The sequence below is a fragment of the Cheilinus undulatus genome, linkage group 17 (genome assembly GCF_018320785.1).
Source record: "Cheilinus undulatus linkage group 17, ASM1832078v1, whole genome shotgun sequence".
NCBI classification, from domain to species: Eukaryota; Metazoa; Chordata; class Actinopteri; order Labriformes; family Labridae; genus Cheilinus; species Cheilinus undulatus.
This window is the reverse complement of record NC_054881.1, coordinates 6529082-6543704: the sequence shown is the minus strand read 5'-3', so window position 1 is coordinate 6543704 and position 14623 is coordinate 6529082. Positions and strand designations below refer to the sequence as shown.

The 14623-nt window shown below is 39.9% G+C and overlaps 1 protein-coding gene across 6 annotated transcripts in view; it reads left to right on the top strand.

Moving 5' to 3' along the window:
* The window catches only part of fcho2 (FCH and mu domain containing endocytic adaptor 2), a 104175-nt gene that overhangs the window by 38198 nt on the left and 51354 nt on the right, over window positions 1–14623 (top strand). For all 6 annotated transcript variants that reach the window (XM_041810543.1, XM_041810542.1, XM_041810540.1 and 3 more), the window contains exon 8: window positions 1198–1294. In XM_041810543.1, coding sequence (XP_041666477.1) covers window positions 1198–1294 — 97 coding nt within the window. The remainder of the gene's footprint in view (window positions 1–1197; window positions 1295–14623) is intronic.

Below are 14623 nucleotides of genomic sequence, written 5' to 3'. Positions count from 1 at the left end.
GGCTGCCATAGGTTGCGAGTTCAACTGCCAAACTCACCTCTGTCCCAGCCTGCATGTCCATGTGGGCCCCATATGGGCTAAAGAATGGGTCCCATGTGGGTTTGTCTGTGGGTTCCATGGTGGCCCCAGCTGTGATTGCCCATGTCAACTGCGAGTGTGGATCAGTCCATAAGAGACCCATATAAGCCCCATCTAGAGATCCTTGTGATTGCTCATGTTAACTAGTAGTAGGGTCTGTCTTGGATTTGGGGCCACATGGGACCCATGCTGTAGCCCACATTTAACCCATGTGGGGCCCACAAGTACATGCTGAGCTAAGAGGAGGACCAGGAGAGGAGGGCGGAACTTTTTTCCAAGCGAGGAAGGCCAACCAAACCTGGGGGCGGGGCTAACTCCCCACATGACATCATGAAGGGAAAATCTGAGAATGACTTGTTTCAGCACACATTTTCTGAAAGGTGGAGAAAGTGGGGGGGGGGGCTGATTCTTTGGGGGAAAAGGTGTATTTTGCATAATATGTGACCTTTAAGTACCTCTGAACTGGCACCAATCTTGATTTTCTTAGTCAGCGTTTTCCTACAAACTAACAGGACACGGCCTGTGCAAATATTTAATGATAATTTAATGAAATGTTGATGTTGCACTGAGACATCCTGATTTAATTGCCTGAGTAAAACTTCTGTTTTTTATGAGGTAAAATGCTTTTCATCTGTGCTTTTAAAGAGATCGTAGTCACATTGACGACCAAAAGCCTTCCATTGTTAGAATCTTTTAGCACTTTTATTGTGTACACTGTGATGTGATGTGTTTGGTCAGAAGCCTATTTTGTGTCTGCAGTCGCCCATATAATTAATAAAAAAGTGGTTGTTTTGTGTAGAAATATTTCCAAAGTGTGAAACCCCAGCATTCAGTTTTTTATCTGACTTTTCTGTGATGATCTGGTGATTCTTAGTAAGCGAACTGGACCACATTAAATGACCCAATAAACTTTTTTACACTGATTGATCTCAGCGAACGCCACTGTTGAAACAATTGATCGTCTGTTACCTCTCTGAATTAACACTCAACAACAAATCAATCCAAACTCTGGCAGCGGGTGATTTTCATGGAGCTCTGCTGCAAATTTAAACTTTTCCATGTGCTGTCTTTAACTAGTCTCTTCAGCTTAAATTAAACTGATTTGTTTTGTGTTTTCAGGTCCACACTGAGTTTGTGAGGAACATCGAGAACACCTCAGTGGAGGGTTTAATACAGAAACTGGCCGAGAGTAAAGGAACAGGAAAGGAGAGGCCAGGTGAGTCACCTTTCTGCTGTTGTAATGGCCATTTTAAGTGTTCTGTGTAAATACATAAACGGTCATGGAGAACAAGCTGGTCCAGCCCTGTGCAGGAGGGTGAGGGGGGGGTATGGAGAGGGGCAATTAGACGTTAGAGAGGGCCATCAGAGTCAATCATAGTAATCTGTAGTAAAGATACGCAGGCTCGGCATTCCAGTAAGCATGTGACACGCGGGAGGCTTTTCTGAGCCTGCAGACTAAGCAGCCAGAACCAAACTTTTCAGGAGGTCAGGGCTCAACAATGACTCTTGTGTAAACTTGGCCATGCCACAATAATCAAGGGAAAACTCCTCACAGTCCCGCCTCTCCTCACACACGCACAGCTCACTCATTGACTGCTAAAAGCTCTTAAGTTGGTTCGATATTTCTTTGTACCCGATATTTAGAAGCACGAAACTCGCTGGAAATCCTGAGCGTTACCTTTCCAAGAAATATGAACCCAATCAGCCTGATGGTGGCGCTATAACTAAGGAAATAAAAGGAGTTTTTCAAAAGGCCACACTCCTGACATCCTAAGTCAGATTCAGGTGTAAGTTTACACACAGGCCCAGCTCCTTATGAATTACAAAAAATCCTCTTAGACAATTAAAGTCTACCTTAATGAATTCCCTCCATTTGAAACTTTATAAAAGTCACATTTTTGACATCTTTTCCTAAACCGTAGGCTTTTTGACACGGTATTTTATTTTGAAGTTATACACCAATAAACTACGAGGGGGTGTGGCTCAGCAGGCCACAACTCTGTCTCTCTCTCTCTCTGGGCCAGGGTCATGCCCCATCTTTGTCCATTTTTAACATCAAAGATCCTGAGCTGGATCAGGATCAGGAAAGTGCGCCAGGTGGCCTTAAAAGCATAGCCGGTCTTGCCTACGATACCCGAAAATTCGCCAAAGAGAAGCCACCTCAAAGGAGTCCTGTCAATAGATACAGATAGAGAGAGCCTGTGATGCAACCCCCTGTATTATTGTTATTTTAGATTCAAGAGTAAAACTCAATAATCAGCAGAAAAACAACTTTTGCGTCACAGAGATGCTGTACGTTATGATTCTATTTATAGAGCCATGTTCTGAGTCAAATATAGGTCTAAAATAATTTGCTAGTCTGCACAGTCAGTCCAGAAAGTTCACACTGGTATCATATCGGCTGCTACCAAACACCTTGGTATGGGAATCGGTACTGGGAATGAGCGTTTACCATTGTGGTAGGTCTACCTTGGATATTTCAGAAAATATGGCTCATAATCAAACACACTACAGAGAAAATGATCGGGATTTTGGAGCCACTCTGTTGAGCTCAGTTGTGCAAGCTGGGCGGAAGGAGGAAGCACAACAAACACAGCCATGGCAGCGGTTGTAAATATGAATCATAAAGTTAGATGGGCATCAGAAATGGAGGATCAGCTTGTTAATTTATGGCAGAAAAAAATGTTTTTACAATGTGACGTGTAAAACATACCACAGTACAGTGACAAAGACAGGAGCTGCACTGAAATTGCTACCACAGTGGATGTAGCAGGTAGCTAACAGTTTGCCTATTTTATATTGTTTAAAGGCATCCATTTTTGACCTTTTTCACCTTTTCTTTATAATTTTGTACCATTTTTATCTCATTTTTGCTTTGCTCGTCTTTGCCACTCTGTTACCACTTTCATCATTTTTTCTGCCAATTTTTGCCCTTTGATTCTACCTTTAATTCTCTTTTTTTCTGCCATTTTTTGCCCCTTAATTCTACCTTTAATTCTTTTTTTTTCTGCCAATTTTTGCCCTTTAATTCTACCTTTAATTCTCTTTTTTTCTGCCATTTTTTGCCCCTTAATTCTACCTTTAATTCTTTTTTTTCTGCCAATTTTTGCCCTTTAATTCTTTTTTTTCTGCCAACTTTTGCCCTTTAATTCTACCTTTAATTCTTTTTTTTCTGCCTATTTTTGCCCTTTAATTCTACCTTTACTGTGTTTTTTTTCTGCCAATTTTTGCCTTTTAAATTCACTTTTAATGTGTTTTTTTTCAGCCAATTGTTGCCCTTTAATTCCACCTTTTAATGTGTTTTTTTCTGCTTTTGAATGCTAAGTCACTACTTTGCCTCCCATTTTTGCCTCTGTTACCCAGTGTTGCACATCTTTGCCATTTTTCCCCACATTTTTAACATTTTTATCGAGGTTTGACTGAGTGAGATTTGGAGTTTTGAGAGTGGAGACTGTGGTTGCTGCTGAATGAAAGCTGTCAGTGTGTGGAGGGCTGTGCTGGTTAATGGTTGAATTTATTATTATTTGCCATAATAGGCAGACTTTCTCAAATTTTCAAAATCAGTTAAGACATTAAAAATGGGCGGAGCTTAACTGAGCCAGCATTTAAAGTTTTAGTAAAAATCTGCACCCCACATTTTGTCAGATCTGATAAAGATAAGACAAATGGCACAGCTCTTAGTGTGCCTTTATTGTAGTATTGCAGGCTTTCTGATGAAATAAACTCTTGATTTTTCTCACTCTTACTTTAAAGAAATAATTCAATCTACTGAAAGTGACCTTTATAAGTTTGTGAATTCTCAAACTTGCCTACTGTATGCAACTTTAAGGGCTGGAACCCAGAACTTGCCTCTTGCTGCTGTATTTATCTGTGAAATTGACCCCCTGTCGTAAATACTCAGTAGCTCCAGTGGTCCCTGTACTTGTACTACATTACGTCAGGTCAGCAGCACAAGAAGTTCACCTCCGCTGTGTTTGTGTGTACACAAACGGCGACCTCTGTGTGCAGACGCTGCGTCCGAGGAGTGGTGGCCTTCATTTGTTTGGACAGCAGAATTAATTGAGGCTAAAAAAACGGTCAGAAAATTCCTCTTGTATCAAGCTGTTCATTAGGGATGGCGCAGCAGCCCCGGCCTTGTCAGAAAAATAACCTGTCTGTCCCCTGATTAAATGGCTGAACGGATGGCCGGTCCGCTGCCTTCACAGAGAGAGAGGTTGAATAAACTTTCTATTGCGGAAACAATCCCAAAGTGACACGCTGCGAGGCAGGGGGGTTCGGAGTGTTCAACGATATCCAGCTGAGCTGTCAACTGGCAGTGGGCCAGACACGCAAACCCCCCTCCTCTTAGTCCCCCTCCTCTTCTCTCTACTACTCCCACTCCCAGTGCCATGTGAAGCATATGCAATTTAAAAAACCATCCTCCAGTCATGCGTGACTGCATGCTTCCCTCACAGAGAGGAGAGAGAAACGAAACATCTTCCCCTGTATAAACAAAGTCGTCTGTCTGTTTGGTAGATGTTTAAACAGTCTCTAATGTCCGCCCACATTTAGGTAATATTCATCCGTCTGGTGTTTAGACTTTTTTTGCAGTTGGTGTGCATAAATATTGTCAGATGCAATCGCAGGACGCCGCCGGCGAAGAGTTCCTGCTCGGCTTAAGTGTTACGTACATCCTTTAGCATTTGTTAAACAACCCACAGCTTGAATAAAGAACTGGATTTGTAATTTTCCAGTAGGGCTGCTCAATAAATCCTAATTTCACTGTTATCGCAGTATGACCACTTGCCATAAACACGGTGCAAAAGGCAGAATTTAATGCAATAAGCAAGAGAAATGATGACATGGAAACAAGCATCACTTTCACTCTGCATGTGAACATTTTGTTGAATGGAGGCCATGCTTTCTGAGCATTATGATGCTGTCAGACAGGGGCTATCTTAGGGTAGGGCTGGGCAATAAATCAGCTTTTAAGATATATCCATACATTTCCAAAGGCGATACTGGGTAAGACAATATTGTCTTTATTTGTATAGTTCCTGGGGGCCACATCAGGCCCCCCACGTCTTCCCATCTGCCCCCCAGCACATTATCAAATTCAAAAAGTGCAGAGGAAGAAATATGTCGTGGTTATTCTGGCATCTTTTTTTTCCTAAACTCTCTCCAGTTATTAAAACGACCCCCAAAATAAATGAGATAGAAACAATTTAATCAGGAATTACTTCACCTACAGGTCATTATCAGCAAATATAACGCATGTTTAACACAAATGCATGAGTCAATTCTTGATATTAAAAAAAAAGTTTCTCACATAGGGTATTAGCATTAAACCAAGACCAACATTAACCTGACACGCCAGATGGATTTGTTTCATACGTCCATCTGGAAAACCTTCAATACTAAGGGTTTGGGAAAGGGCAGATGCTTTGAAAAAAACTCGGAGTGTGACTGGGTGAACGTTCTGTCTGTCACATCTTTAGATGGGCAACAAAACGTGAAGTAGCGCGACCGAGGGGCACGTGCGCTGCTACCGAGGAATAATGCAAACCATTGGGACATGGCGTTCTTCTTTTAAGAAGAAATGTCGTCAAGTTCTGATAAAACTGGCTCTTTAGCAGCGTCCACGCTCATGTCTTCTGCCATAACTGCACCGGCCTCTTTTTGCTGCTTGCTTACGTCACGACTCCGCCACACCTGAAAGTACTGCCCCTCGATGCTGATTGGTCCTGTCACTTTCTAACCAGGCCCAAACGGTTCAGACGGGAGCTTTGCAAGATGGATTTGCCAGTGAGAAACAAGGAAACAGGTGTATCCATCCGCTTTGCAAGGTTAGACCAACATGACAGCCACAGAAAATTCTGCTAAAATATCTCAGTCACCCCCTTGTGGTCACTTGCGATAAAGCAACTGATCTCACTGTTAGAGCCTAAAAATTTCAAACATTCAAAATAAAATAAAATTATGTGGGGGGAAAAATAAAAAATTAAATCATTTTTAAAAATCATTGATTTATTTGAAAGTTTGGCCCCCAAAGTGCCTGTTTAGGAAAAAGCCTGTCCATGTACAAATGTAGTTGATGGCCCCTGCTGAAGGCCTAATGCTCAGAAAAATATAGTTTCCAAGAAGAAACTAACAGCAAATATAATCTATTTCTAATGTTCAAATAATAATTTATCCATTTATTAAGTCTATTTAAGGAGTATTTTTTTTATGAAATATCAAAAAATCTTGATGCCATTTTGATGCCACTGCAACAAAACCAGAAGTTCTAAACACCCATTATTCGGTAATGCATTGTTTTTAATCGTAAAATTTGCAGGAAAACTCCTGCACACTCCTCAAATTGCACAAATGCATTGGGAATGCCTGCAAGAGTGGATGGAACTGGCAACAAAAAGGGAAACCCTCACTCCGTGAAGAAAGAACGAATGGTTGTCTCAGTATGTGGATGATAAACTTGTATACATTTCTAGTAAAAATCATACAATGTCAAACTCTACAGAAATGAAGACACAATATTGGAAATTCTTCATTTTAAATGCTCAAAAACAGCAGGCCAACTCCTACACACTGTCTAGATTTTACAAATATGCCACTGACAGTAGAAAACTGGGTAGAACTGGCAGAGAACCCTTCTCTCTGGCCAGTTCCATCCACTTTTACAAATGTTGCCCATTCAATTAGAGAGGTCTTTTTATTTTTAATTTAAAAATTATGATATTGATGCCTCTTTAATGCCAAGGCAGAAAAATGAGAAGTCCTTAAGTACCAAAATTAGGTAATTTATTGATTCTAAATATCAACAACTGCAGGCAAATTCCTGCCCACTGTCTGAATTGCACAAATACATTGGCACCATTTGGAAAAGTAGGTAGAATTGGACAAAAGAAAAGGAAACCCTTGCTACAGCAATAAGTCACCCATGCTTGACCAGTTCTACCCTTTTCCCAGATGTTGCCAATATACTCGTGCAATTCAGAGAGTACTCTCTCACTGTTAGTCAAAATATGACTGAAGGGCAGCAGTGTAGTTTGGTGGGTGGAGCAGACGCCCATATATGGAGGCTGTAGTCCTCTGCTAGTAGGGGGGCTGATTCCCGTTCTTGGTGCTGTTTGGTGAATGTGTTTCTCCCGTCTCTCTCCCCTTATTTCCTGTCGCTCCCCTTTCTCTCCTAATGTTTTCCCCTTTAATTTCCCAGTCCACATGTGCTTAAAGGTGATGCATTTGTCTTGTTACTGCAGGAGAGATGCACCACCTAAGTTCTCACCTGTTTCATGTCAGCACGCTGACCTCTCTCACTTCCTCCTCCGAGTCTTCGTCTGAGCATGCCAATTTAGTTTTGATTGGCATGAAACCCCCCCCAACACTTTCACACAAACACACACTGTAACACTCGTTCGTGCCGTCGCTGTGTACTCGCCGGCGGTGAAGAGGCCCTGATATTGCACAGTAGAGTAGATCGGTCATTGGTGTACTTTATCCACTTCACTTGGCGTGATGCATGCCTCTCGTGACTCGCCGCTTCCCTGCGCTTTCACTCAGCATCGCACACGCCAAACAATGCGTCAATTCTACTCGCGACCGGCATCCTCTGGGGAGAAGCCGCTGCTACTGTATACGTTTTGAGTTAAAATATCATTAGCTTTGTTGTTTTCAGGTCAAGGCATGTAAGCGGATCGGAAATATTGCCAGAGGGTGCTGCCCCAGCTCTGTCTCTCTCTTCTTCCTCTCCTCTGCTCGTCTTGCATGCCATTAGGCTTTCTAGATAACTGCAGTCTGTCTGTTTCTGTGTGGCTTTGATACTGAACACGCTCTACATGTGTTCTACGTGGGGCATTTTAGGAAAGAAATAGAGGAAAAATTTAAAGTTTATCAGCCATTCCAGCAAGCATAGGGTAGGGAAATTAAAATCAAAATGACTAGTGCACTAGCACACTTACCCCACATGCGCATATTGAACCAAAACAACAATTGCGTATTACAGTGTTGTGTTTGTGTTGCAGAAGCTATTGGGCTTATTAAGGCTTTTACAGCAAAATCTGATGCTCCTTTACCACCACGGCGAACAGCATATACCAGATGTTCTTAAATCCAATGCAAAGAACAACCAAGAGGGCAACCAGAAGAAAGTTTATGTCAGTTTTCTGTGATCTTTTTTTCTCTTTTGGTGCATTTCCGTGGCAGCAATACAGCGCCACATACAGGCTTGGCATATATACTACAGCATTTCAAGTCATTTTCAGTGGTTCTGTGCTTACGCGGACATTTCCTGAAACTATCCCACATTTACGGAAAACTTTTTCAAAATGAAATGGAAAAAATCAAGTTTTCGTCTCTGTGTGGACAAGGCCTGAGTTACTGGTGCATTTCATTAAAATTAGACACCTTTTACAGGCTGTATAAGCTGTGTTAGCACCAATACGCTTGACTCTCAGGAATTTTTCTCAAATTTGCGACTTCCCCACAAGTTCTGCAACCTCAAAAGGTGGATCTTCTGTCTTACTTTTCATTGTGAGTTACATTTTGCCTAATCTGACTGACTGCCTTTGCCTTGATCCATTCCAGAAAGCGTTGTTGCTTCAGTGCTGTTTCCATTGTGGGAATTGTAGTTCGTTTGACTTGCGTTGCAGTGTTGGCTCACTGAAAGAAAACTACAAGCTGCTAAGTGTGGTCAGTACACACTTCTGTCCATTTTCTGCTGAAAGAAACCCTAACCAAAGAACAGAAAAACTGCATGTTTCTATTCTATTTATATATAAAAACTGCTCTATTGTTATGATGGTTCCTGCTCCCACCCAATCCTGCTTACTTTTTTCCACCCTATCCCAGTCACATGATCAAATAGTGGAATGACTCACATCCAGTGGGTTGTCAAATAGTTGGCTGACCCCTAATCTGCACCCTGTGATATCAAACATCTCATTATTTTACTTTTGACTTTACCCATTTTTATTTACTTCACTATCTGAAGCAAGTTCTTTTTGCTGTGGTTAAGATAATGCAACATTAAATCTTCTTTCAAAATAAAAGCAGGTTTTAATCAGGACATATACCAAAGTAAAAGCATAACTAAGAATGTTTTCTTGGAAACATCTTCTAGATCACAGGTGTCAAACTTAAGGCCCGGGGGCCAAATCCGGCCCGTGGAATGACTATATGTGGTCCACAAGATCATATCATATTTGTATTATAACTGGCCCACCAGTATGAGGTCTGCTGACTTCCTCCAGTATAATAATGTAAACTTCAACCTGATTATTTAACATGTTTAAGCCATAAAAATCAGATTTTTTTTTAATTTTATATTTTCAATTTTGCATCTTAAGATTACGACTCAAACTTATGATTTGACTTTTCATCTCATGCTTTGACCTTTTCAACTCATAATTCGGACTTTATGTGTCACATTTTTATCTATTGGATGCACAATTCTAAATTTTAAATCATATTTTGACCTTTTCAACTCCATACTCTGGCTTTTTAATCCCATATTTTGACTTTGAAAACATGATTTCAATTTTTTTCCTCATATTTTAATATTTTGAATGAATAATTTTTACTTCATATATCATATTTTGACCTTTTACACTCCCAGTATTGAATTTAAGTCATATTTTAACTTTTTAAGTCATCATTTTGAATTCTAGCTCATATTTTGACATTTCAACTCCTAGTTTTGGGCTTTTTAATCCAATATTTGGACCAATCAGACCCACAATTTAAAATTTTATGTCATATTTTGACTTTTAAACTCATAATTTTAACTTTCTCCTTATATATTTACACTTTAAAAACATTTTTTTCTATTTTAATAGTGTGTTCTGATCTTTTGAACTAATAAATTTGAGTTTTTATGTCAGATTTGAGCCTTGAAAATGATTATTTTTACTTTTTGAATTTCCAAATGATTCATCCCCAGTGCTATTGTTTTCATATTTTATTACTGGTGACATGAGGTTGACAGTTTATGGTTAGATGTTGACCCTGTTAGGCCCTCAGGTAAGACCTGAATCCAGAATCCGGCCCCTGCTGTGATTGAGTTTGACACCCCTGTCCTAGATGATTGTTCCCCTTTAATGGGTTGAAAAGAAACTAAAAGTGAGCTTGTGAGAAGTGTAAAAGTGTCACCTTCACCAGGATGATAGGAAGCCAGTGAGTCATTTTGTACATGCACTCCTCCATATTTCTAAATATATAACATTGTTATTTAACACTTTATAAAACACATCCCTTTGACTTTAATTGATTACTAAATAAGAGAATTGGTAAGAATTGGTTCACATCATCAGTGTGGCCTTAAAGACATTATTTTGAAACGTTATTAATCGTGATTATTTAACAAATTCATCAGTTAATGGTGATTAAAAACATTGGTTTGGCAGCCCTGATCTAAACTTTGATTTCCTGGTTTAACATATAGATTACATGCATTAACATGGATACCAGACTAATGTGACAGATCTGCATTTGCTCCATCATGTAGCAGAGCTGTCACTCCCTCTAACAGATAATAATAACATCTCACAGACACCAACAGCCCGACCGCCCAGATCCCTCTGATTGACACGCACCCTCATTGCATGTCTTGCCTCTGGTTTCTCTCCGGCTTCCTCTTAGCGTGTGTGCTTGTGTTAGTGTGTCTATGTTAAAGTGCTGTCCCCTTCTTTAGAAAAAGCCCCCTATAAATGTTTCTGGAGGCACATTTGATGCGTGACAGTCCCGTGACGTGCAGGACGAGCCTCGGAGGTGAATGTGTATAATTGATGAGCATTAAATTAAGTGTAAACGTTGTTGTTTTTCCTCTTTTTGAATGATGTATCCTCATAACCAAAAGCAATGTTATTTTTTGTGGAAATAAAAGGCTGGTTGTGCTCCGAGTGATGTTTCAGCAGTGGCTTGGATCTGATGTGACAATTTGTTAGTTCAATCTATTAATCAAGGTTGCCACGATTATCTGAGTGGCTTTGAGTGTTCGTGCAGGCTCCGTTATGTTTGTTTGTTTTATGTATGCTGGGTTTTTTCTGGCATGCAACACAGAGAGGGGAGAGGGCATCTCTTAAGCCTGCAGAGCAGATTTGTCCATGTGGCTTTAAACACTTCACTGCATGTAATCTTGGCCGTGTTTGTCTTATTGTAATAGGGTTAGAGCATTTGCGTGTCCCGTGTGGGGAGGTTTAGTTTCAGCTCGGTTTAGTCTCCGTACCTGCTGTTTGCTGGGAACACTGACGCCTCCGGCATAGGGCTGGAAGATATGGACTAAAAATCAGGTTTACATATCTTTATAGCTGGATGGCGATAGATGATGCATGTATTGATATGTTTTATGTAACGCAATGAGAAATAGTCGTCACAATACCAGAATCATAAACTTTGATTTGACTCTACCATGGAATAAAGTTTGAAGTCCCGACAATCAAAATATTTGGGAGTTTTTGTTTTAAATCAGAACTAGCAGACAAATCCTGCACACTGTCTACATTGTACAAAAATATCTGCAACATTTACATACATAGAAGTTATTAAAATTTAGCATTCTCTGACATACTCTGTCTCAAAAAGATTAAATCTCCATTTTTTAAATAATCTGTGGCATCAAAAAAGACAGAAACTTAACAGCCTCCAGTCCTGGTATTAACCAAAGATGCTGGCAACATCTGGAAAAAAGGGGCTGGAGCATCTGTCTGTGTAGCAGCAAGGTTATTATAGTTAACTAAAAGTAACTAAATAACTAAAACTAAAACGTGAAAATCATTTAAGTTAGCTGAAACTAAATAGAAACTAAGCTTTACCAAAGAACACAAACTAACCAAAACTGTATTGTGCGTCTAAAAACGAACTAAAAGGAAATAAAATTAGAGACAAAATATCTTTAGTTTTAGTCTGTGACACAACCATACTGACTTGCACCTTCCTCTAACTCTTGGGAGAGTAAAATGGCCTGAATTGATTGGTTAAGACTTCAAACAGTTGTAGTTTCATGTCTGGAGTTGTATTCAGTAGGGCTGACAGCCTCGAGTCGATTAGTCGATGACCTCATGTCCGACCAAAATCCAATTGGTCCAACAATCGCACGTGCTACTTTAATTGGAAGAGTCCATTTTTTGCAGGAGTGAGAAGGGAGACATCATGTGTTTTTATTTTTTCTGTTATCTAGTGTTACAAAATATAATTTACAAGAACAAATAACTATGAATATAACTATTCAAATATAATTTACTCGTGCCTTTAAGGGTAATTAATTACAGGTTAAATACCCAGAAAGTCACAACAACGTCACTAGGACCCTCCCACCAAAGCCTGGGAAGCACGTTTAAACTCTGTTTCCTGACAACATGTCAAAAAAGTCAGCGTTGTGGCAACATTTGGTTAAAAAAGTTTATTTAATTACAACATAAGGTGGTTATACTGCAAAAATCGTAAGATTTTTAATGTTTAATGTTTATTTTTATCCAGGGACAGTGTGCAATGGCATTGATCGTTCATACAAAGTAAATGAAAACATGGTTGCACCAGATTTAGTAAGTCGCTAACTTCCATCTGTTGTCCCACATAAAACTGACACAAAACATACATAACATTTACATAACATAAAGAACATTTTGGGTTCATTTTGAATTTTAATTACCTTCTAAATGCACTGACTACATTGTCAGTGATAAGTTTGATGTAGAAATAACATGAGGGTTTTTTTGTTTGTTTGTTTTTGGGCCATCCCACGACCAATCTATTAATTGATGATCTGGTGCGATTTTAGTTGACCAAGTTTTTCTTTGGTTGACTACAGCGCGAGTATTCAAACATTATCTTTAAATTAAAAGATGATAAGTGAAGAGTAGCCTGTAAAAATGTATAATGTTCACTCAGCCCTAACAAGGATCCAAAAAACCTGCTGTAAAAACTATATAACTAACTATAAAACTACAAAAACATTTTTTCATTTCAAAATAACAACTAAACTTAACAAACCAGCAGTAAAAACTGATTAAAACTAAACTGAAATTGAACACAGAAAGTGAAAAAGAAATAAAACTAAAAAGTAATGTAAGATCTGAAACTATTACAACCTTGTAGGTTGCAGAACCCTCGCTCCTCAACAGTTCTACTCACTCTTACAAATGTTTCAAACTTATTTTTGCAACTAACCAGTGTGAAGGAGTTTGCCCTTCATTTCTCGACGATATAAAACAATAACTTACCCAGTCTTGAATATCTAGGATTACTATTTTTGTTACTGTTGAATTGAAGAAGTATCATTATCATTTGGTTTTTATCCCTCTGCTTTGTTGATGCAAGGTCCTGATGCATAATGTTTCAGAGTAATCAGGGTTGGTCCTCCTGGGTCATTCTTGAGCACAAAATATCTTTTGTGGACACTTTCAGGGATTATTTTCAAATGTCTGTGTTGACTCTAGAATCAACTGAATACATTTTGAACGTGAAACGTCAAAGTCACCTTGGCCACATTCCATACCTCTCTCCATCTTTCGAAGCCTCAGGCTGGAATGCTTTTTCACCAGTCGGCTCCATTCCAGGAGAAAGAGGCTGCAGGTGCGGTTTGAAATTGGCAACATTTCCTTATCAAAATAAAAGCAAAGAAGCCCATTGAGAGCTTTTCTTGATGGGGATGTTTTTGCTCTTCTTCTGATTGGCTGTAGCGAGAGTGTGATTTACTAACTGGCTCCACTGATAGTGAACAACAATAACGGCTGCCTGTTGATCTTCAGTTATGTAGTTTACTCTTCAGCAGCATCACATGTCTGCTCCATCGTGTTCTGTAACTCTGACTGGCCAGTCACCCTCTGTAGAATATTTAAAATAATCCCATGCATACCATGAATATGTGAAATCTTGCATGCCGGATTACAAGGTCACTGTGGCTTTAACCTGGTGAGGATGACATTTCAAGGATGCATTGATGGATCAGACCTTCACCTGGTCTCCTGGGTGGACTGATGACATTGAGCTTGGACCACTTAAAGCTGCACCCACCACTGTACTTTACCTGTCTTCATACAATCTTTTACTGACCATTATACCTGAGCATTACCAGTTTCTTCAACATGGCACTTACCAATGTCCTGATGAAGTCAGAAGACATGCATGAATTTATTTCTACATAAACAATGGAGATAAAAACGATTACGTCTTACCCTACAGCTCATTTAAATGTGCATATTGATGATCTTAAAGCTGAGTATAATCCCGCTCCTCCCCTGCATTGATCAAACGTCGCCCTATGATCGTGTTGATCGTGCGTCTCTGTTAGGACGTTCCGGCGCTGCAGAGGAGCGCTTTGTGTTCCCAGGAGGGAGTGTCACATCTCTGCGAGAGCCACCAGACACACAGTTGACTCCGCTATTGACCCTGTCTGCCCTGTGGGAGCAGCCCCGGCCTGTTTGTGTACACACTCACACACTCTGTATGGCACGCCAGACTGCATGGTGTGTGTTTGCCGAAGTGTGTGTGTGTGTCTGTGAGTGTATGTGTGTGTGTGTGATTATTGCGTGATGTACATTCACAGCACTCACAGCAGTGGGTCATTGACCCT